This window comes from Pongo abelii, chromosome 6 (assembly GCF_028885655.2).
Source record: "Pongo abelii isolate AG06213 chromosome 6, NHGRI_mPonAbe1-v2.0_pri, whole genome shotgun sequence".
NCBI lineage: Eukaryota > Metazoa > Chordata > Mammalia > Primates > Hominidae > Pongo > Pongo abelii.
In genome coordinates this window covers 12348540-12370743 of record NC_071991.2, presented here as the reverse complement: position 1 = coordinate 12370743, position 22204 = coordinate 12348540, and the positions used below count along the sequence as shown (strand labels likewise).

The window sequence follows — 22204 nt, the reverse complement described above, 5'->3', positions numbered from 1 at the left end:
TGTGAAAGGAGAGAGGAGTCGGGTTAAGGGACTCACTAGGGGCCATGGAGGCCTGACACTGTGACTCAGCATTTCCAGGATGCGATGGATCTGCTGAGAGTTCTTGGATGATGCTTTTGAACCGTCCTCCATTCCGAACCCTGTTTCCTCCCGAGAGCCCTGCCCAGAGTCTCTCCTGCTGCCACAGAGAATGCATTTGCGCTCAAACAGTGACTTCAGTTATAAGAGACAGGGGACAATGCTTTATTGACTTGGCACCTATGAACCGGTGGCTACAGGCCCCCAGGGTTCTTTGCTCCTGCAAAGTGAAGGCTCTGTGGTGGAGACGGCATCAATCAGAGATGCTGATTCCAGCTGCAGGGAGGGGCCACTGTCCCTGCTTTGGCCCCTCCCCTAGTCCCCTTGTCCAGCCGAGCACCATCTGAGTGAGTCCAGGCCCTCGCGGAGCAGGGCAGGACAGGGACCTAGGTTCCTCTGCAGCCCCTGAGGGCCCAAGGGAGGAGCTGTAGGCCCCTCCTGCCTTCCCTCTTCTTGGGGATCCCAGGATGGGTTGGGGGAAGAGGAGATACCCCATTTAAAGAGCCTCTGAGCCTCCTGGATCTAGGTCAAGGAAGGCAGGGTCTGGTGCTATAAAAAGAGCCCCACCAAAGAGAAGAGTTAGGAATCATTCTCTTCCCCTCGTTTTGATTTTGGCTGAGCAAAACCACAGGAGCTTTCACTGAATTGAGCTCACAACAGTCGATGACAGGCTGAGGTCACGCGGTAAGTGGACGGGGGTACAGCCAGGCTCCCCCACACAGGACTGCACTGTCTAGGTAGGCTCTCTCCCAGGCAAGGGAAGGAGGGGCAAAGTGAACTGTAGTCATCACAAGAGGAGGGCTTCCTGGAGGAGGAAGGGCAGGTCACAGCTCCCAGAAGAAGAGGTGGTCTGCAGAGCAGGCTGGGTCATAAAGGCTGGCACAGGACACTGGCATCCTCGCTGTGGTCACAGTTGTGGGCATCCCAGCGGATGTGAGAGCAGAGCAGCAGGGCACTTTCTTCCCCACGGCACTTGACATTGTCCAGGAGAATGGGGCCTCGGCCTGGGCCAAAGTGAGCCTCGCCAGGGGCTGCGAGGGCCTGGCCACAGCCCAGCTGGCGGCACAGGACACCGGCCGCCCGCAGGTCCCAAGCATCATCACAGACAGTGCCCCACCGTTGCCCTAGGTAGAGCTCTACACGCCCCTCGCATCGGTGGGCTCCGTTGACCAGACGTAGATGCCCTGTGGGGGGACAAGGGCTGGGTTGGAAGGGGCTGGTCCATGCCAGGCCACTCCCAAGCCAGGTCAGGTTGGGAGTAAAGAGAGGTCTGAGACACTCTGAGCACTGCCCTAGGATCCACTAGATGAAAGCAGACACATAAAATTAAAGTAAGATTGGCGCTGGCTGGGCACGGTGGCTCACACCTGTAATCCCAGCACTTTGGGAGGCCGAGGCTGGCAGATCACGAGGTTAGGAGATCGAGACCATCCTGGCTAACAGGGTGAAACCCCGTCTCTACTAAAAATACAAAAAATTAGCTGGGCGTGGTGGCAGGTGCCTGTAGTCCCAGCTACTTGGGAGGCTGAGGCAGGAGAATGGCGTGAACCCGGGAGGCGGAGCTTGCAGTGAGCCGAGATCGTGCCACTGCACTCCAGCCTGGGTGACAGAGCGAGACTCTGTCTCAAAAAAACAAAAAAGAAGATTGGTGCTGGGTGCGGTGGCTCATGCCTGCAATCCCAGCACTTTGGGAGGCTGAGGAGGGAGGACTGCTTGTGCCCAGAAGCCGGACAGCAGCCTGGACAATATAGCAAGACCCTGTCTCTAAAAACAAAACAAAACAAAAAAACAAAAATTAGCCGGGTGTGGTGGTGTGTGCCTTGTAGTCCCAGCTACTTGGGAGGCTGAAGCAGGAGGATTGCTTGAGCCCAGGAGGTCAAGGCTGCAGTAGCCATGATTGTGCCACTGCATTCCAGCCTGGATGACAGAGCAAGAGTCTGTCTCAAACATAAATAAGATGGGGCCAGGCGCAGTGGCTCATGCCTGTAATCATACCACTTTGGGAAGCCAAGGCTGGCGGATCACTTGAGGTCAGGAGTTCGAGACCAGCCTGGCCAACATGGTGAAACCCCGTCTCTACTAAAAATACAAACACACAAAATTAGCTGGGTGTGGTGGCACATGCCTATAATCCCACTTACTGGGGAGGCTGAGGCACGAGAATCGCTTGAACCTGGGAGGTGGAGGTTGCGCCACTGCACTCCAGCCTGGGTGACAGAGCAAGACTCTAGCTCAAAAAAATAAAATAACAAATAAATAAATAAGATGAGCATCAGTCCAGACCCATAGTCTCAGGACTGGGAGAAAGCGTGCAAACGTTTTTGAGTGATCCGCGACGTGCACTGGGTGCTTCATGTCTGCTCTCTCTCTAGTCCTCTGTTCATAATTCCAGTAACCCAGCCCCAGGCTGGCTGTTTGGAGACTCTGTTACATCCTATTGTGTCCCCTGAAGGTCATCACGGTCTCCTGTACCCCCCTGGGCTCCCAGAACTACATTCTGAATTTTTTCATTGCTCTGCTCAGGACAGGATCCTTATCCCCTCATTCTGATCTCACCTCTAGAAATCTCCAGATTGCTGTAGTTTAAAGCTCACCTCCTTCTTTCTGGACACCATATTCCTACAAAGGAGGCCTGAGACCAACAAAAACGACAAGACTTCCAGGTCCCAGTGTGAATCTGCTGAGCTTTATAACCTAGACTGTGACCTCCCCCAATCCAGGTCCTTCAGACCCCGATGCCTCCACCCACTTTCAGGGGATTATGGGCACCTACCGTCCCTGGGCCGAGGAGTGGGCACCCGCGTGGTCTCAGAACCATCCTGCTGGACTTGCAGTCCCAGCTCCTCTGGGCCTGGTTCAGGAAGGACAGAGATAAAGAGGTGGCTGTCACAATGGGAAGCATGTTCCTTAGGGCCAGGTCCCCTCCTGCTCTCCCCAGGAAAGCCTGTCCTAGGGACAAAAAGGACTTCATAGGTTCCTAAAGAACTGCTCCCCTTGATCAGAAATGCGGGTTGTGTCACTGAGTGGGCGCAGTGGCTCACACCTGTAGTCCCAGCACTTTAAGAGGTCAAAGTAAGGCCGGGCATGGTGGCTCACACCTGTAATCCCAGCACTTTGGGAGGCCGAGGCGGGTGGATCACCTGAGGTCAGGAGTTCGTAGACCAGCCTGGCCAACATGGTGAAACCCCGTCTCTATTAAAAACACAAAAATTAGCCAGGCGTGGTGGCACGCACCTGTAGTCCCAGCTACTCAGGAGGCTGAGGCAGGAGAATCGCTTGAACCTGGAAGGCGGAGGTTGCAGTGAGCCACTGCACTTCAGCCTGGGTGACAGACTGAGACTCTGTCTCAAAAAAAAAAAAAAAGTCATGGTGAGAGGATAGCTTGAGGCCAGGAGTTTGAGAGTAGCCTGGGCAACACAGTGAGACCTCATCTCTAAAAAAAAATTCAAAAATTAGCCAGGCACGGTGGCATGCCCCTTGTAGTCCCAGCTACTCTTGAGGTTGAGCGGAGTAGGATTGCTTGAGCCCAGGAGTTTAAGGCTGCAGTGAACTATGATCGTGCCACTGCAGCCCAGTCTGAGTGAAAGAGCAAGACTCTGTCTCAAAAGAAAAAAAAAAAGAAATAGGTGGTGTGCCTCTCCAAACCTTGGCCCCAAAACAGAACCCTTTGTGGCCAAAACTATGGGAAGTAGGGCCTACTAGCCCTGGGGCACTAAATGAGGGTGAAGATATCAATTCCCACAGCAATCAATGAATTTCAAAATGTTCTGCCAAACTGCAAACACCCCTTTCCATTGACTCCGCCCAAAGGTCACACGCTAGCTCTGGTAAGGGTGATCCACTCTCTGCTTAATAGAGTTTTGCTGGGTCTAGATTTAGCCGGGAGCAAACGGCCCCACCCTTTACGGACTTGATGCCTTTCTCGAACTGGGATCGGCCTTAGCCCTGACCTTCGGACACCACCCCTCACAGCTGCACCACACCGCCCTCCCCAGGCGCCGCCCCATTTTCCACTGCAGGAGGCTCTCCGTTCTGGCCCCGCCCCGCTGCGCAGCCGCAGATCGCGCGCACGGCGGGGCGGCGCCCCTCTGCGGAGTGCGCATGCTCCCCGGGCGGCAGTGCCGCAGAGAGGCCTCGCGCGTGGCGCCGCCCCGCCCCTCCCACGCCGCAGTGCGCGGCCCCGCTGTCAGCCTCACCTGCGCAGAGCGCTCCCGCGTCCTCGTGGTGGCCGCAGTTGTGCTGGCCCCAGCCCAGGTGGAAGCAGTCGCTCAGGCGGGCCTCGGTGCCGGCGCAGCCCACGTTGTCCAGCAGCACGGGGCCGCGGCCGTAGCCGAAGTGGCCCAGTCCCGTAGCGCCCAGCGCAGGCCCGCAGCCCGCTTCGCGGCAGGCCACGCGCGCGTCCGCAAAGTCCCAGTCATCGTCGCACACGGTGCCCCAGCCCCCGGCGTGCAACACCTCCACGCGGCCGCGGCACGGACCCGGGCCGCCCACCAGCCGCAGCCGCCCACCTGCGGGGCGCACAGGCCCGCGGCCAGAGGGGCTGGGCTGGGGCTGTCGGCTCCTGGGCAGAGCCCCAGCCCTACCCTTCCCCACCCCCCGCAGACCCAGGGCACCGCCACTTACTTTTCTTCCCCGCGGCCCAGGCGGCGGTGGTGAGCAGTGCCGTCTCCCGGGAAGGCTGGGGGCCAACTCCTGTAGCTGTGGAGACAGGGCATCTAGAGCGTTCGAAGGGGACGAGGAGGCCTTCTGTCCTGCAGCAGGGCACGGGGACGCCTACCAAGACCCCCAACCCTACCAGACCGGTACCCCCACTCAGCTGCAACCCCAGAGTCACCACGTTGTCTGGCGCGCGTTGGGATCTCCGGGAAACGGTTGAATGAACCGAAAGCTAATTCTAGGTATTATCCTAACTTCAGGCCCAGGGATAGTTCCTATCCTAATTCCAATTGCACTGCTAACCTTGATTCAACCTTCATCTCAATCGACCCCTCATAAGGTCTCTCAATTCCCAATCTCAGCATCATCCCATTGAAAAAAAAATTGTTTTAACTTCGAGACAGGGTCTTGCTCTGTTGCCCAGGCTGGAGTGCAGTGGTGCGATCATAGCTCACTGCAGCCTAGAGCTCCTGGCCTCAAGCGATCCTCCTGCCTCGGTATTCCAAAGTGCTAGGACTGGTGCGACCCACCATGCCCAACTAATTTTTTTTTTTTTTTTTTTTTTTGATACAGAGTCTCGCTCTGTCTTGCCCAGACTGTGGTGCAGTGGCGCAATCTCGGCTCTTTGCAACCTCTGCCTGCCAGGCTTAAGCGATTCTCCTGCCTCAGCCTTACAAGTAGCTGGGATTACAGGCGCCCGGCTAATTTTTGTATTTTTATTTATTTATTTTTAATTTTTGTATTTTTAGTAGAGATGGGATTTCACCATGTTGGCCAGGCTGGTCTTGAACTCCCAACATCAAGTGATCCACCTGCCTCAGCCTCCCAAAGTGCTGAGATTACAGGCGTGAGCCAGTGTGCTTGGCAATTTAAATATATGTATATATTATATATATGTATAATATATATAAGATATATATAAATATATATAAGATATATATATATATAAGATATATATTTATTTATTTGTATTTAGAGACAGGGTCTAGCTACGTTGCCCAGGATGGTCTTTAACTGCCCTCAACAGATCCTCCCGCCTATTTCCCAAAGTGCTGGGATTATAGGAGTGAGCTACCACCCACATCCCAAATTTTACTTCTGTGCTTTGAAGAAATCTCTTACTGCCTCCTCCCACCCCGCTGAAGTTTTCAGAGCTCTGAGTTTCATCATCCTTGCTCCGTCTGCTCATAATTGTCTCACCCACCTCTGCACCATCTGGCCAAAGCCCTGGCCTGTTAGCCAGGGCCCCCGCCTGTGAATCCAGAACATTCTTCCCAGTTCCCAGCTGCACCCACTGTACCCCTAACATTCCCGCCTGGAGGGCTGAGCTCTTTACCGGAGGGATCTGTGTGCCAAGCCCAGTCCTCTCTTGTGGCTGAGGATGGCAGTGCTGTGAGCGCTGGGGGACCCAGGCCTAGGGCAGGAGAGAAGGGGACAGGGTCAGAGGCTGAGATTCTGGTCTCTAGTCAGCCATGGGCTGTCAGGGGAGGATGGGAGGGTCTCCCTGGAGGAGAGAATAGATGTTACTTCCAGGGCTGGTGGCCCAGCCGCAGCGGGGTTCCAAGGAGGCCTGTCCCCACTTTGATAGTGGTTGTAATTCACTTGTGCTGTGAGGTGTACACTTCAGTTTATACAGGGCTCTCAACAGACACGCTTTTATTTCTCTCCAATGTCCCATGTTCTCATCAGAAGCCCTCTGTGTCCAACAGACATGGAGTACAGAAGGCCTTGCCCATCAGGGAGGACCATACACAGTCCTGAGTTCTCATTATCCTCCTCTTTTCTTTTTTTTGAGATGGAGTTTTGCTCTTGTTACCCAGGCTGGAGTGCAATGGTGTGATCTCTGCTCACTGTAACCTCCACCTCCCAGGTTCAAGCAATTCCCCTGCCTCAGCTTCTCAAGTAGCTAGGATTACAGGCGCCTGCCACCACGCCTGGCTAATTTTTGTATTTTTTTTAGTAGAGATGGGGTTTCACCATGCTGGCTAGGCTGGTCTCAAACACCCAACCTCAGGCGATCCGCCCATCTCGGCCTCCCAAAGTGCTGGGATTATAGGCATGAGCCACCTCGCCCAGCCCATTATCCCCCTTTTACAGAGAAAACAGGGCTAGCAGGGCAAGGGCCATGCCCAGGGTTAGCAGGGGCTCTGTCAGGGCTCACTGAGACAGACTTCTGCCCTCCTACGGCCCCTCTTAAAGTAAAAAAACAAAAAACAAAACAAAAAACAACTAATCTCTTGAGTGGGGAATGGGGCAGGAGGGGAGACTCACTCGACTCAGGAGGTGGGGCTCAGACACCGGACCAAATTGAGGACTAGCTAAAACAGGGATGGGGTGGGAGTGCCTCTCCATGAGATACGCCCACCCATATGCCATGTCAGTTTACCATTGCCGTGGCAACACCTGGAGTTACCTTTCCATGGCAACGCAGACAACCCAAAAATTACCATTCTAGTTCTTAAAATATCTGCATAATCCACCCCCTAATTTGCATATACTTGAAAGTAAATAGAATTACGACTGCAGACCTGCCTCTCAGCTGCTACTCTGGGCACACTGCCTGTGGGGTAGCCAGGTGTGGTAGCTCAGCAAGGAGCAGGACCTCTGCTGCCGCCGTGCACTGCCGTGTCAATGAAAGCTGCTAACACCAGCTGGCACTTAAATTCTTTGCTGAGGGAAACCAAAAACCCTCCTGGACTAAGTCTCAATTTGGGGGCTTGCCTGCCTTGCATTAACTGTGTGACCATGGGCGAGGCTCTGATTCTCTGGGCCTCAGCTTTCCCACCTATACACTTGGAATGATAGCCCTTAGTTTGCTATGAGTTATGAGTTGTGGGCAACCACTTTATCTCTTACAGAGCAGAGTCCATCTGTGAAATAGCATTATTGGCCCTATTATTCCTCTTTGCTGAGAAACCCTCCCAAATTGGAGAGGGCCTAGGTGGGGAGAAAATACTATTATTAGAGCATCAGGATGACAGAGGGGTGTGCTAGGTAATGCTGTGAGCATCAGAGAATTCTGGAATATCTCTGGGGCAATTCTAGAGTGTTACTCTGAGTGTTATCCTAGAGTGTTACTCTAAAGTGGTCCAGGAACAGTACTTGCTGGAACGTTCTGGAGGCATTCTTGGGATATTGCTATAGAATTCTCGAGTATTGGTGAAGCAATAGTACAGTTTTTTTTTGTTTGTTTTGAGACGGAGTCTCTCTCTGTCACCCAGGCTGGAGTGCAGTGGCGTGAGCTCGGCTCACTGCAACCTCCACCTCCTGGGTTCAAGCGATTCTCCTGCCTCAGCCTCCCGAGTCGCTGGGATTACAAGCATGCACCACCACGCCCGGCTAATTTTCGCCATGTTGGCCAGGCTGGATTAGTGCAGTATTGTTCCATAGCCATGGAGTGTACCACAAGGAGTTCTGGGATATTCGGAGGCACTTCTAGAACAGGACTGAGATAGAAGTACTTTTGGATGCTGCCTGGAGAGCTCTGGGGAGCATCAAGACAGCCAAAACACCCTCCCCATCCACCTCCCCACCGAAGCCTCCTCCTCTAGCATTGCCACAGGGCCCCGCCCACCGCCCACCCCCCACCGCCCACCGCCCACCGCCCCCAGAGCCCGCACCTGCGCAGAGCGCGCCCGCGTCCTCGTGGTGGCCGCAGTTGTGCACACCCCAGCCCAGGCTCTGACAGGCTGCCAGGCGGGGCTCGCCGCCTTCGCAGTGCACGTTGTCCAGCAGGATGTGTCCCGTGCCATAGCCGAAGAAGGCGTTGGTGGTGGCGGCCATGGCCGCCCCGCAGCCCAACTGACGACAGACCACAGCGGCATCCGGCAGCCCCCAGTCGTCGTCACACACGGTGCCCCACAGGCCAATGTGCAGGATCTCCACTCGGCCCTGACACAGGTTCGCGCCCCCTACCAGGCGCACGCTGCCCTCACCTGGGGACGGGGGCGGGGGCAGGGCGCATCTCCCACTGGCCTCTGCCCCCGTCCACACCACAAGGGCAGCCCGGTGTCCCAGGACCTACAACCCAGGGGCATCTGCTCACCCCGCTGCCCAGGGTACCGCCTCCTTGGTCCAGACTGTGGGATCACAGTATCATTTCTGCCTAAAACCAACCCCCCTACCCTGCTCCCTGTCTCCTGGCAGCCTGGGACGTGCTGCTTTCTCATCTACTGCAAATGACATCCTCAAGATACAGCCCCACACCTCTTCCTCCAGGAAGCCCTCCCTGATCTCCTGAGGAACGGGACGCTCTTCCACCTCTGGACTTCCTTGCCTCTTTCACTGTCCCTCTTTTAGAGCACTTTTCATTTTCTTGTTCTAGTCATGATCATCCTTCTTGGGCTCATCTGACCTTCCTGTGAGATTAAGCTCCAGTCTCACCACCCACTCATTTTCTTTTTTTTTTGAGACAGGGTCTCACTGTGTCCCCCAGGCTGGAGTACAGTGGCATTATCTTACTGCAACCTCTGCCTCCTGGGTTCAAGTGATCCTCCTGCCTCAGCTTCCCAAGTAGCTGGGACTATAGGAATGTGCCACCACGCCTGGCTAATTTTTGTATTTTTTGTAGAGACAGGGTTTCACCATGTTGGCCAGTCTGGTCTCGAGCTCCCAACCTCAAGTGATCCACTGGCCTCGGCCTCCCAAAGTGCTGGGATTACAGGCGTGAGCCACCGTGCCCAGCCATTTTCTCTAACTTTACATCTTTAGTTTTAATCCCTGTCTTCCCACTGCCTAGGGTTGGGTGTGAGAGACTCCTCTCCCAAAACCCAGGTGGTGCTCACATTATGCTTACATACTTTTTCCATTCGGCAGTGTCGTAGGAGGTGCTCTACTGGTTAACATCTTCCTTGTTGGGGGCTGCGTTGGCAAGAATTCTGGAAAGGAAGTGAAGTGGATACAGGGGTCTTTCTGTTCTCCATCCTCACACCAGGGGGTGTTTAAGGGGCAGGAGGATGGACCCATAAGGTGCTTGCCGCCAGAGCCTCTGGCCACACAAAGAGTCACAGCCAGGAACCCTGGGGTATGAGAGGAGAGGGTCCACACCAGAGTCCTGGACTCCTCTAAAGCACGGTTTTTGTTGTTGTTTATTTTATTTTTTGAGATGGAGTCTTGCTCTGTCACTCAGGCTGGAGTGCAATGGTGCAATCTCAGCTCGCTGCAACCTCCACCTCCCTGGTTAAAGCAATTCGCCTGCCTCAGCCTCCTGAGTAGCTGGGATTACAGGTGCCTGCCACCATGCCCAGCTAACTTTTTGTATTTTTAGTAGAGACGGGGTTTCACCATGTTGGTCAGGCTGGTCTTGAACTCCTGACCTCAGGTGATCCGCCTGCCTCGGTCTCCCAACGTGCTGGAATTACAGGCATGAGCCACCATGCCCAGCCTGAAGCACAGTTCTTAAAGCAGTTCACCTCCCTTGGGAACTGTTAGCGATGCAGATTCTCAGGCCCCATCCGGACCTGCAGAATCAGAAACTCTGGGATTGGGCCTCAATCTGTGTTTTCATGAGACCCCCTGATTTTCTTGAAAACTAGAAGCACTGCTCTCAGTTTTCACTGCAGCTCTCCGTGGAGCGCATGGCCGGTGTGACCCCGATAGTCTGTTTTTTCTTTGTTTTTTGAGACAGGATCTTGCTCTGTCATCCAGGCTAGAGTGCAGTGTCACAATCACGGCTCACTGCAGCCTTGACCCCCCAGACTCCAGCGATCCTCCCTCCTCTGCCTCCCAAGTAGCTGGGACCCCCCCAACGCCTTGCTAATTTTTCTGATTTTTCATAGAGATAAGGTACTATGTTCCCACGATGGTCTCAAACTCCTGGGCTCAAGCAATCTTGCCACCTCGGCCTCCCAAAGTGCTGGAGCTGTTACAGGCATAAGCCACCATGCCCGGCTGATTGTCTGGTTTTAAAACTGGGAGAGGGGAACCAGCGGGGTGGCTTGCACCTGTAGTTCCAGCTACTGAGGCGGGAGAATCCCTTGAGCCCAGGAGTTTGAGGCTGCAGTGAGCTATGATCACACCACTGCACTTTGGTCTGGACCAAAGAGTGAGACCCCGTCTCCAAAATCTCTAAAAAAATTTTTTTTTAAAGGGAGAGGGGCTCTGCTGGGACAGTCAAAGCCTTACATAGAAGCAGTAGTGCTGGTTTTCTTTTGGTCTGAGGTCAGGGTCAGGCAATGCCCCAGAAGAATCCCTGGGACCCAGGCTGGGGCTCTTCCCCGGCACCAGGCATTGTAGCCTTTGGCCTGATCTGCATGGAACAGCCTTACCCGTGGGAAGTCTCTTCATTTATCTAGCCTACAGCCCTGCTGCCTGCCATAGCCTGTCTGTCCCTCCAGGTCCCAGGGCTCCACTCACCATCACACAGGACAGCCACATCCTCGTAGTGAAAGCAATTGTGGACGCCCCAGCCCCGGCTGCCGCACTCGCTCAGTGCAGCTTCCTGCCCGCGGCACTCCACGTTGTCCAGCAGGATGGGGCCTCGGCCTTGGCCAAAGGCGAGGGGCCGTGGCACGGGCAGCGCCAGGCCACAGCCCAGCTGGCGACACACTACATTGGCGTCCACCAGGTCCCAGTCGTCATCACAGACGCTGCCCCAGGAGCCACCGTGCATGACTTCCAGGCGGCCCCGGCAGCGGCTGGGGCCCCCCACCAGCCTCAGCTCTGTGAAGAGGGTGGAGCTGGCACCAGGGGGTCACTGAGTCTGACCTCCAGGATGCCCACTCCAGGGTGTCCTTTTATTTTATTATTATTATTTTTTTGGTAGAGATGGGGTCTCACTATGTTGCCCTGGCTAGTCTCAAACTCCTGGGCTCAAGTGGTCCTCCTGTCTTGGCCTCCCAAAGCACTAGGATCACAGACGTACGCTAACGGGACCCAGCCAGGTTACCTGCTTTGCCATGAAGCCATGGGAACCTTGGGATCAATCCGTTCTGGAAAATGGGGAGACTACAGCTCCCCTGAGATGGGGGCATCTAGAGTCAAGGGGGGCTGGTTAGTCATCACTTCCTGTGGTTCCCTGTCTGAGGCTGGAGTACCTGGGGGACAGGTAAGGGTGAGGAAGGGCGGGGTGGGGCACCTACCTTGAAAGGGCAGTGGAGTGGGCTGTAGGGCGCTGGCTGAAACAGAGTGAGGAAGAGCATTGGTCCGTCTGCCCACACCATGGCTCCCTGGTCCCAGGAACACACCCCCCCAACCCCCACAGTCCTCAACATCACCCCCGTCTTCTTGGACTTCAGTACCCCTGCTTTGCCAAAGCCCCATTGTCTCTTTCTCTGACTGTCCTGATTGGCTTCCCTGCCTCACCCCTCTCCTAGTGGTCCCTGGGCCAACCCACAGAGATCTGCAGGTGTAAATCTGTAGATCTGCACGTCTCAAACTAATGCTAAATCCCATAATGACCCCTGTTACCTGCAGGAGTCTCAGCTCCTGAGCTTTCACTACAAAACCTTCTAGAATCTTCTAACCATTCTGACCAGCCTCTCCTTTTTTCTTTTCTTTTCTTTTCTTTTTTTGAGACAAAGTCTCACTCTTGTCACCCAGGCTGGAGTGCAATGGTGCGATCTCAGCTCACTGCAACCTCTGCCTCTGGGGTTCAAGAGATTCTTCTGCCTCAGCCTCCCGAGTAGCTGGGATTACAGGTGCGCACCACCACGTCCAGCTAATTTTTGTATTTTTAGTAGAGATGGGGTTTTGCCATGTTGGCCAGGCTGGTCTCGAACTCCTGACCTCAGGTAATCCACCCTTGTTGGCCTGCTAAAGTGCTGGGATTATAGGTGTGAGCCAACACACCTAGGCAAGAGCCTTTTTCAATTCCCAGCTTGGAGCTCCTTCCTCTGGGAAGCCATCCTGGAGCCCTCAGCTAGAAGTGCTGTCTGTTTCCTCTGAATTCCTGGGCACTACATACCCAGGCCTCTTTCGAGGCCTTCTCCGGTAATGTGGCCATGCCTGTCTCAACTCTGTGTCCCCAGACTCTCCGCTCAGAACCTGGTACTCAGCAGATGTTCAGTAGCTCCACCTTAAATGTGTAAATTGGCTTTGGGATTCATTATATTTCCCTCCCTAAAGATTTACCTGGATGAGTCCTTCTACTTCATTCTTCTTCTTCTTCTTCTTTTTTTTTTTTTTTTTTTAAGACAGTGTCTCAGTCTGTCACCCAGCCTGGAGTGCAGTGACATGATCATAGCTCACTGCACCCTCCAATACCTGGGTTCAATCCATCCTCCCGCCTCAGCCTCCAGAATAGCTGGGACTACAAGCTCCTGCCACCCTACCCAGCTTTTTTTTTTTTTTTTTTTTTTGAGATAGAGTCTTACTCCATTCAGACTGGAGCACAGTGGCATGATCTCATCTCACTGCAGCCTCTGCCTCCTGGGTTCAAGTGATTCTCCCACCTCAGCCTCCCCAGTAATTGGGACTGCAGGTGCACACCACCACACCCAGCTAATTTTTACATGTTTTAGGTAGAAATGGGGTCTCACCATGTTGGCCAGGCTAGTCTTGAACCCTTAACCTCAAGTGATCTGCCTGCCTCAGCCTCCCAAAGTGCCAGGATTACAGGCATGAGCCACCGCTCCCGGCCTAATTTTTTAATTTTTTGTAGAGACAGGGGTCTCACTTTGTTGCCCAGGCTGGTCTCAAACTCCTGGCCTCAAGTGATCCTCCCATCTCAGCCTCCCAAAGTGCTAGAATTACAGGTGTGAGCCACCTTGCCTGGCCTTGAGTCTTTCTGCTTCAGCTATCATGTATGTCCTCATTGCTTTCTTTTTTTCTTTTTTGTTTTTTTTGAGACAGAATTTCGCTCTTGTTGCCCAGGCTGGAGTGCAATGGCGCCATCTTTGCTCACCGCAACCTCCGCCTCCTGGGTTCAAGCGAGTCTCCTGCCTCAGCCTCCCAAGTAGCTGGGATTACAGGCATACCACCGTGCCCAGCTTATTTTGTATTTTTAGTAGAGATGGGGTTTCTGCATGTTGGTCAGGCTGGTCTCAAACTCCCGACCTCAGGTGATCCATCTGCCTCAGCCTCCCAGAGTGCTGGGATTACAGGCATGAGCCACTGTGCCCGGCCCTCATTGCTTTCTTTAGGCGAACTCAGTTAATCATTAGGATAATTTATAAGTTAGGCAGGATTTTACAGACAGGGCAACTTCAGGGTTAGTGAGATTAGACAACTTACTCAAGGCCACATAGCAAATCAAGGGTAGAGCTGAGAGACTACCCAGACAGCCATACTCTTCTTCATCATGCAGTTCTGAGCACGATGCTTGAGAGTGGAGGTGGGAGAAGAAACAGGGAAGTGAAATTTGCCTACTAGGCAAAATAGAAAGCCCAAAAGTAATTCCTCACCTGTGGTCTGGGTATGACAGTTCTGACACTTTCACGTAGAGTATCTTGTAGAATCCTTATAACCACCCCCTACAGCCTGTACTTGTGTACCCATTTTACTGATGAAGAAACTGAGACTCCACTTCTTTTTTTTTTTTTTTTTTTGAGACAAAGTCTCACCCTGTCACTCAGGCTGGAGTGCAATGGTGCAATCTCAGCTCACTGCAACCTCGACCTCCTGGGTTCAAACGATTCTCCTGCCTCAGCCTCCTGAGTAGCTGGGATTACAGGAGCACGCCACCACGCCCAGCTATTTTTTGTATTTTTAGTAGAGACGGGGTTTCACCATGTTGGCCAGGCTGGTCCTGAACTCCTGACCTCATGATCTGCCCTCCTCAGCCTCCCAAAGTGCTGGGATTACAGGCGTGAGCCACCATGCCTGGCTGACTCCACTTCTTCTTATTTATTTATCTTTATTTCTTTTTGAGACAGAGTCTCACTCTGTCACCCAGGCAAGTGATTCTCCTGCCTCAGCCTCCCAAGCAGCTGGGATTACAGGTGCGCGCTGCCACGCCTGGCTAATTTTTGTATTTTTAGTAGAGACGCGGGTTTCACCATGTTGGCCAGGCTGGTCTCAAACTCCTGACCTCAGGTGATCTGCCTGCCTTGGCCTCCCAAAGTACTGGGATTGCAGGTGTGAGTCACCGCGCCCGGCCTTCTTCTTATGTTTGGATAGTCCCTAGGTCATTTGATTTCATCTCTTTTACCAGCTGTCTTTCCAACAGCGATTGGTGAGCACACCCTCTTTCTCTCCTTCCTTGTGCCCAGTGTCCCCTAACTGCCCATTCCCCGGGTATGTTTACCTGTCACCTCCAGTACTGAGCCCTTCATTCCCCAAACTCAGACTCTTAGCTCTTTCGTCAACTCTGGGCAAAGGTCAGCGTTGGAAAGAACAGCAGGAACGAGCTCATTCACAACACCCCTCCTACGATAAAGTTACAGCTGGGACAACCGAGAGCCAGAAAGAGGAAGTGGCAAGGGCTAACAGGGGAGGACTCACCCAGTGGCAGGAGGAGAAGGAAAGACAGGGCTTGGGGGAGGAAGGGAGGGGCAGCACTCCCATCTCCCAACCTCCACCCCCAGCCCTTCTCATCCGGCTGGGGGCCAATTAGCATCTCTGCTTCCTTGCTCATCCAGATGGTGAAGGGTGTTTCAGATGCTCCCATCAAGGCGCCAGGGAGAAGTCACAGTTGGAACATCTGAAATTAAAGATCCCAAATGTTGCTGGGCCTCCCAGCACTTTGGGAGGCCGAGGTGGGAGGATTGCTTGCACCCAGGAGTTCAAGATCAGCCTGGGCAACATAGTGAGACCCCATCTCTACAAAAAATTTTTAAAAATGAAGCCAGGCATAGTGGCTCATGCCTGTAATCCCAGTACTTTGGGAGGCTGAGGCAGGTGGATCGCTTGAACCCAGGAGATCGAGATACAGCCTGGGTAACATGGCGAAAACCCGTCTGTTACAAAAAAATACAAAAATTAGGCCGGCCACGGTGGCTCATTCCTGTAATCCCAGCACTTTGGGAGGCTGAGGGAGGCAGATCACTTGAGGTCAGGAGTTCGAGACTAGCCTGGCCAACATGGTGAAACCCCGTCTGTACCAAAAATACAAAAATTAGCCAGGTGTGGTGGAGTGCACCTGTAATCCCAGCTACTCGGGAAGCTGAGGCAGCAGAATCTCTTGAACCCGGGAGGTAGAAGTTGCAGTGAGCTGAGATCATGCCACTGCACTCCAGCCTGGGCGACAGAGCAAGACTCTGCCTCAAATAGAAAAAAAATTAAATTTTAAAAATACAAAAATTAGTAGAAATTTTTTTTTTTTTTTGAGACAGAGTCTCACTCTGTGGCCAGGCTGGAGTGTAATGGCATAATCTCGGCTCACTGCAACCTCCGTCTCCCAGGTTCAAGTGATTCTCCTGCCTCAGCCTCCTGGGTAGCTGGGATTACGGGCGTGCGTCACCACACCCAGCTAATTATATATATATATATATATATATATATTTTTTTTTTTTTTTTTTTTTTTTTTGGTAGAGAGGGGGTTTCACCATATTGGCCGGGCTGGTTTCGAACTTGTTACCTTAAGGGATCCACCCACCTTGGCCTCCCAAAGTGCTGGAATTATAGGCGTGAGCCACCGCACCGGCCCAGAACATTTCTATTTTATGAGTCGGGTACGGTGACGCATGTCTGTAGTCGCAGCTAATTGGGAGGCTGAGGTAGGAGGATCACTTGCACCAAGGCCGCAGGTAAAAGAAAAAAGTTCCAAGTGTTTACTTCCTGGAGGAGTCAGCTTCAGGGGAAAATGACATTTCCACTTGCCTTTGGCATTCTGAGTGGAGACGATGGCAGAGGCAAAAGCTGGGAGGTGAGAAAGATGCTGCTTGGATGGAAACACATGAGGAGTCGGGCATGGCTGGAGCTGAGGATGTGTGAAGAGGGCAAATGGTGGGAGAGGGGGTTGGGAGGGTTGGCTCGGCCCAAACCATGACCAGCCCAAGGGCTCACAGGTTATCCTACAGGGCTGCACATTTGATTTTTGTTTTCTTTCTTTCTTTCTTTCTTTCTTTCTTTCCTTCCTTCCTTCCTTCCTTCCTTCCTTCCCTTCCTTCCTTCCTTCCTTCCTTCCTTCCTTCCTTCCTTCCCTCCCTCCCTCCCTCCCTCTCTTCCTTTCTTTCTTTTTTTGATGGAGTCTCACTCTGTCATCCAGGCTGGAGTGCAATGGCGTGATCTCGGTTCACTGCAACCTCTGCCTCCCGGGTTCAAGCGATTCTCCTGCCTCAGCCTCCTGAGTAGCTGGGATTACAGGCACCTGCCACCACTCCTGGCTCATTTTTTGTAGAGATGGGTTTTCACCATGTTGGCCAGGCTGGTCTTGAACTCCTGACCTCAGGTGATCTGCCCACCTCGGCCTCCCAAAGTGCTGGGATTAGAGGCATGAGCCACCACACCCGGTCTTTGCGTTCGAAATATAGTGTTGGTGCCACTGACAGCAACCCACTTAATTTGGGAGGATATAAATACACATGTATTGTTTGATTTTCATTAATTCTTTTTAAATTTTACAATGCCTTCTATAAAGGACTCTGGTTTTCTATTTATTAGAAAAATATAAAGTTTCTCTTTCAAATTAATTAATTTTTTTACTTTAAAGTTTTTTTTGTTTTTTTTTTGTTTTGTTTTTTTGAGGCAGAGTCTTGCTCTGTCGCCCAGGCTGGAATGCAATGGCGCTATCTCGGCTCACTGCAAGCTCTGCCTCCTGGGTTCACGCCATTCTCCTGCCTCAGCCTCCTGAGTAGCTGGGACTACAGGCACCCGCCACCGCGCCCGGCTAATTGTTTTTTTGTATTTTTAGTATGGGGTTTCACCGTGTTACCCAGGATGGTCTCGATCTCCTGACCTTGTTATCCGCCCGCCTCGGCCTCCCAAAGTGCTGGGATTACAGGCGTGAGCTACCGCGCCCAGCCTAAAGATTTTTTAAAAAATTTTTTAGAGATAGGGTCTCACTCTGTCACCCAGGCTACAGTGCAGCGGCATGATCATGGCTCACTGCAACCTCCCTATCCTGGGCTCAAAGGATCCTCCCGCCTCAGCCTCCTGAGTAGCTGGAACTGCAGGCTCGCACCACCACACCCAGCTAATTATTTTTCTTTTTTTCTTTTTAGTAGAGATGGGCTCTCATGCTGTGTTACTCAGGCTGGTCTCGAACTCCTGGCCTCAAGTGATCCTCCTGTCTTGCACTTTTTTTGTTTTTAACACCCCAATCCTAAAAAAAAAAAAAAAAAAAATCTTCAAGGCCTTTCCGCCGAAAATGGGCCAAGCATTGTAAGCAGCGTTTACTCTCTCAGACCTTCCTTCACTTTTTTTTATGTATTTGTGTGTCATGGTAATTATGATTTCCTTAATATTTTTTCTCATTTTATTGGCTCATTTCTTCTGATTTAAATTATGTATGTATGTATGTATGTATGTATGTATTTATTTATTGAGACAGAGCCTCCCTCTGTCACTCAGGCTGTAGTGCAGTGGCCTGATCTCAGCTTACTGCAATCTCCTCCTCCTGGGTTCAAGCGATTCTCCTGCCTCAGCCTCCCGAGTAGCTGGGATTACTGGCATGTGCCACCATACTCGGCTAATTTTTGTATTTTCAGTAGAGACGGGGTTTCCCCATGTTGACCTGGCTGGTCTGGAACTCCTGACCTCAAGTGATACACCGGCCTCGGTCTCCCAAAGTGCTGGAATTACAGGTGTGAGCCACCAGGCCTGGCCCTGATTTAAATTAACTCTGGGCCAAGTGTGGTGGCTTACTCCTGTGAGCACTTTGGGAAGCTGAGGAGGGAGCATCTCTTTTTTTTTTTTTTTTTTTTTTTGAGACGGAGTCTCGCCTTGTCGCCCAGACTGGAGTGCAGTGGCACGATCTCGGCTCACTGCAACCTCCACCTTCCAGGTTCAAGCGATTCTCCTGCCCCAACCTCCTGAGTAGCTGGGATTACAGGCGGACATCACCACGCCCAGCTAATTGAGGGAGGATCTCTTGAGCCCAGGATTTCAAGACCAGCCTAGGCAACATAGTGAGACCCCATCTCTACAAAACTAAAAAACAATTAGCTGGGCATGGTGGTGCATGCCTGTAATCCCAGTGCTTTGGGAGGCTAAGGCAGGAGGATCACTTGAGCCCAGGAGTTCAAGGCTGCAGTGAGCCATGATCGCGCCACTGCACTCCAACTTGAATGACAGAGCAAGACCCTGTCTCTAACTAAAAAGAAAAAAAAAGTGCATAAACCATGAGCTTAGAGCTCAAAGAGCATTCACACCGTGTAATCAGCATCCCAGAAGCCTCTCTCATGTCCCCTTTTCTCGCAGACTTCTAGCAAGGGTCTGATGCATTGTGTGGACTGTGGACTGGTTGGTTGGGGAGAGATGGGAAGCTGGTTTAGAGGCTGATGCAGTTGTCCAGACTCCAGGCCACAGGAGGCAGAGAGGAAGGAGAGATGCGAAGGATACATGGGAGACTGAACTGGCAGGACTGGGCTTCTCTTGGTGTTGGGGGTCAGGGAGCTAGGAGCATCCATTTGGCTCCCAGCCACCCTGATGGGGACTTTGTAGGAGGCAGTGGTGGAGACGATGGTTCTGTTTGGGCTACACTGAGAGTGGGACTGGGGGACATGGGTGCTCGTCCCAGAAGGAGCTCCCCACCGTCCCCCCAACCCCCTCCTCTCTCTGGCTTTACCTCTGCCCTGGTGTACAAAGTCTGGTTGGGGAGAAGATGAAAGCCTATCTGGGTGCAGACATGGGGATTTCAACACCCCATTCATGGGGCCCAGGACAGCCCCCAGTGGAATAATCACCTTTTGTCCTCCTTCTGCCTGGACTGGGGACAGCTGGGAGATGGGAGCTGAGAACCACGAGGAGGGGGAAAGTCACAGTCCAGTCTTTGCTTGTCGTGGGGGGGCACATAGTTATCTTGGCCTCCTTTTGCCTCCTGGCCTCGGTGCCACCCATTTCTCAGGCTGCTGGGATACTGGCCCCCCAGGCCAGATCAGCCCCCACCCTGGGGACAGGCAACTTCCAGAGACCCTGCCAGGAATCCTCAGTTTCCCCACCTCTATCCCCTGCCACCTCAGCCCCGGCATGAGGGAGAAGGACCCCCGATCCTGATCCCCACAGATTTCAAATCCCAGGTGACCCCAGAGCCCTCCACCAAGCCTGCCTCCTCACCCTCCCAGCTCCAAGGTGGGCCCCTCCAGTCTGCTCCTGCTTCATGCCCTGGGGAACACTGGCAAGATGAGGCTTCATCCTTCCCTGTCCTTGGTGATTAGGGCTCTTGAAAGCCCTCGCATCCCTTCATATCCCTTTCCGAGTCCATCCGTTGCCTACATTCTCTACAGTACAGCCGGCAGCCTAACACAGCGGTTCATATTGCAGCATCAGCTCCACCATCTCCTAGCTGTATGACCTTCACCTTGCAAAGCCTCACTGTTCTCATCTGTAAAATGGCGTTCGTGATCCACTTACCCCTTATCATTTTCGCCAAGTTCAATGAGCAAATGTTTTCACAAGCCTTAGCCCAGTGTCTGGCCCACTCTAGGTGTGGTAGCTATTGTTATCATTACTGTTTCTCCATCGAGACTGCAGACCTTCGAGGGCGGAAACCAGATCTTACTCAGTGGTTGCACTTGGCACAGGGTGGATACTCAGGAAATGTTTGTTGAGTGACTGAATCAAGGTGATGGCTACAGAACCATAGAAAACAGCAGCCAGAAGGGGCTTGGGAGATTAACAAGGACAATTTCCCATCTGACCAGTGGGAAATGGTTGCCTCTCTCTCTCTGTCTCTCACACACACACACACACACACACGCGTGCACACGCACACACGCACAAACACCCCAGCAAAAGCGAAGGATTCATACCTGGGGGAATGTTCTGGGCTCTTTCTGTCCCTTCTTCTATAATCAATCCAAGATCGAATCACTTTGTTTGCCCCTGGAAGTTTAGGAGGAGGAAGGATCTTCCGAATGGAAATCAACACAGGCGTTTCTTCTTTTCTTTCCACAGCTGGAAGGTGAGCAGAGGCAAAGTCCCTGTCCATGGAGCTGGCTGGTGGCCCCAGCCTGTCCCCATCCAACCTTAGGGACAGCGAGAAGCAAAGGGGAGCGGAGGTGGCCGGCACCAGCTGGAGCGGCCCCAGTAAAAGGGCACCCAGGTGGAGGCGGAGCTATGTGGTTGGGGGAGGCATGGACTCTCAGGGCCAGGCAGCCCCTCCTCCCCCCACAGCACCCCCACCCCAGGGTTCAGGTTTCAGAAAGGCCTGGATAGGTCTCCACCCCTTTGCAGGGCAGCCAAGCATCCTGATCTTTGGAGGTAGCCCTGATCCAGCCCAGGAGTCCCCCTGATGATGTCCTGACCCACATCTCAGCTGAGAGTTTGGAAATGGTCCCAGGAGCCACAGTGTATGGAGTGGGTTTCCCACATAGGCAGGGCCTCACAACCTCACTCGGGGGCTGCTGATTTTGCCTTCTTTTTTTTTTTTTCTTTTTTTTTTTTTAAGGCAGAGTCTCTCTCTGTCACTCAGGCTGCTGGAGTGCAATGGCACGATTTCGGCTCCCTGCATCCTCCGCCTCCCAGGCTCAATCAATTCTTGTGCCTCAGCTCCCGAGTACCTGGGATTACAGGCATGCACCACCATGCCAGGCTAATTTTGTATTTTTAGTAGAGACTGGGTTTCTCCATGTTGGCCAGGATGGCCTTGAAATCCTGACCTCAAAGGATCCGCCTGCCTCGGCCTCCCAAATTGCTGGGATTACAGGTGTGAGCCACTGCACCCAGCCTAATTTTGCCTTCTTGTGTAGTTCTTTTTTTTTTCGCTCTTGTTTCGCTCTTGTTGCCCAGGCTGGAGTGCAATGGTGTGATCTCGGCTCACAGCAACGTCCGTCTCCCCGGGTTCAAGGGATTCTCCTGCCTCAGCCTTCCAAAGTGTTGGGATTACAGGCATGAGCCACTGCACCTGGCCAAAAAAAAAAAAAAAAGTTGAGAAGCTCCTGAAGATCAAACAAATTGGGGACCAGTCCCAGCTTTTTACGGTGAGGCTGGGAAGACTGAGGCCAAGGGAGGAAAACAGGTGGCAAGAGTGTGGGCCCGGCGGGACTTAATTTCGTGACTCCTGGTCATGATGCTGTTTCCTATTTCTTGGAAAAAGAAAGTACTAGATGTGCCAGGCGAGGTGGCTCACACCTGTAATCCCAGCACTTTGGGAGGCTGAGGTGGGCAGATTACTTGAGGTCAGGAGTTCGAGACCAGCCTGGCTGACATGGCGAAACCCCGTCTCTACTAAAAATACAAAAATTAGTCAGGTATGGTGGCGGGTGCCTGTAATCCCAGCTACTCGAGAGGCTGAGGTGGGAGAATCGCCTGAACCCGGGAGGTGGAGGTTGCAGTGAGCTGAGATCGTGCCACTGCACTCCAGCCTGGGCAACAAGCAAGACTCCATCTCAAAAAAAAAAAAAAAAAAAGAAAATAGAAAAAAAGAAAAAGAAAAGAAAAGAAAATACTTGATGGAAGGCTGCCATCACGATGCTGCAAAATCTCCACGCCC

At 52.8% G+C, this 22204-nt stretch overlaps 2 protein-coding genes across 5 annotated transcripts in view; one reads left to right on the top strand and one right to left on the bottom strand.

Moving 5' to 3' along the window:
* Nucleotides 1-219: 219 nt before the first annotated feature.
* SSC4D (scavenger receptor cysteine rich family member with 4 domains) lies at nucleotides 220-20812 on the bottom strand. 3 transcript variants are annotated; one of them, XM_002817818.5, is made up of 11 exons: nucleotides 20523-20812; nucleotides 15115-15313; nucleotides 11814-11849; nucleotides 11089-11394; nucleotides 9534-9611; nucleotides 8355-8669; nucleotides 6071-6148; nucleotides 4702-4776; nucleotides 4275-4586; nucleotides 2852-2929; nucleotides 220-1262 (listed from the first exon to the last, which is right to left on the bottom strand). In XM_002817818.5, exons 2-11 carry the CDS (start codon nucleotides 15278-15280, stop codon nucleotides 946-948), a joined length of 1761 nt encoding a protein of 586 aa, XP_002817864.2. In that variant the 5' UTR covers nucleotides 15281-15313; nucleotides 20523-20812; the 3' UTR covers nucleotides 220-945. The 3 variants fall into 3 exon arrangements, with proteins under 3 accessions (XP_002817864.2, XP_024106157.2, XP_054416320.1); XM_024250389.2 differs by lacking the exon at nucleotides 11089-11394; XM_054560345.1 differs by lacking the exons at nucleotides 11089-11394; nucleotides 11814-11849.
* ZP3 (zona pellucida glycoprotein 3) overlaps nucleotides 4103-22204 on the top strand; it is a 47338-nt gene continuing 29236 nt past the window's right edge. The window contains exon 1 of one of the 2 annotated variants that reach the window (XM_054560346.1): nucleotides 4103-4976. The gene's annotated coding sequence lies outside the window, so the exon portion shown is untranslated. Of the gene's footprint in view, nucleotides 4977-8366; nucleotides 8635-22204 lie in introns of those variants that run through there. The other variant, XM_024250391.2, reaches the window with a different exon arrangement.

Coding starts and splice junctions, on each gene's coding strand:
- SSC4D (XM_002817818.5), bottom strand. CDS start 15,280: ATGGGAGCATCTGAAACACCCTTCACCATCTGGATGAGCAAGGAAGCA. Junction 11,850..15,114: donor CCTTCTCCTCCTGCCACTGG/GTGAGTCCTCCC, acceptor ACTCTGTTTCAG/CCAGCGCCCTACAGCCCACT. Junction 4,777..6,070: donor TTGGCACACAGATCCCTCCG/GTAAAGAGCTCA, acceptor CTGTCTCCACAG/CTACAGGAGTTGGCCCCCAG.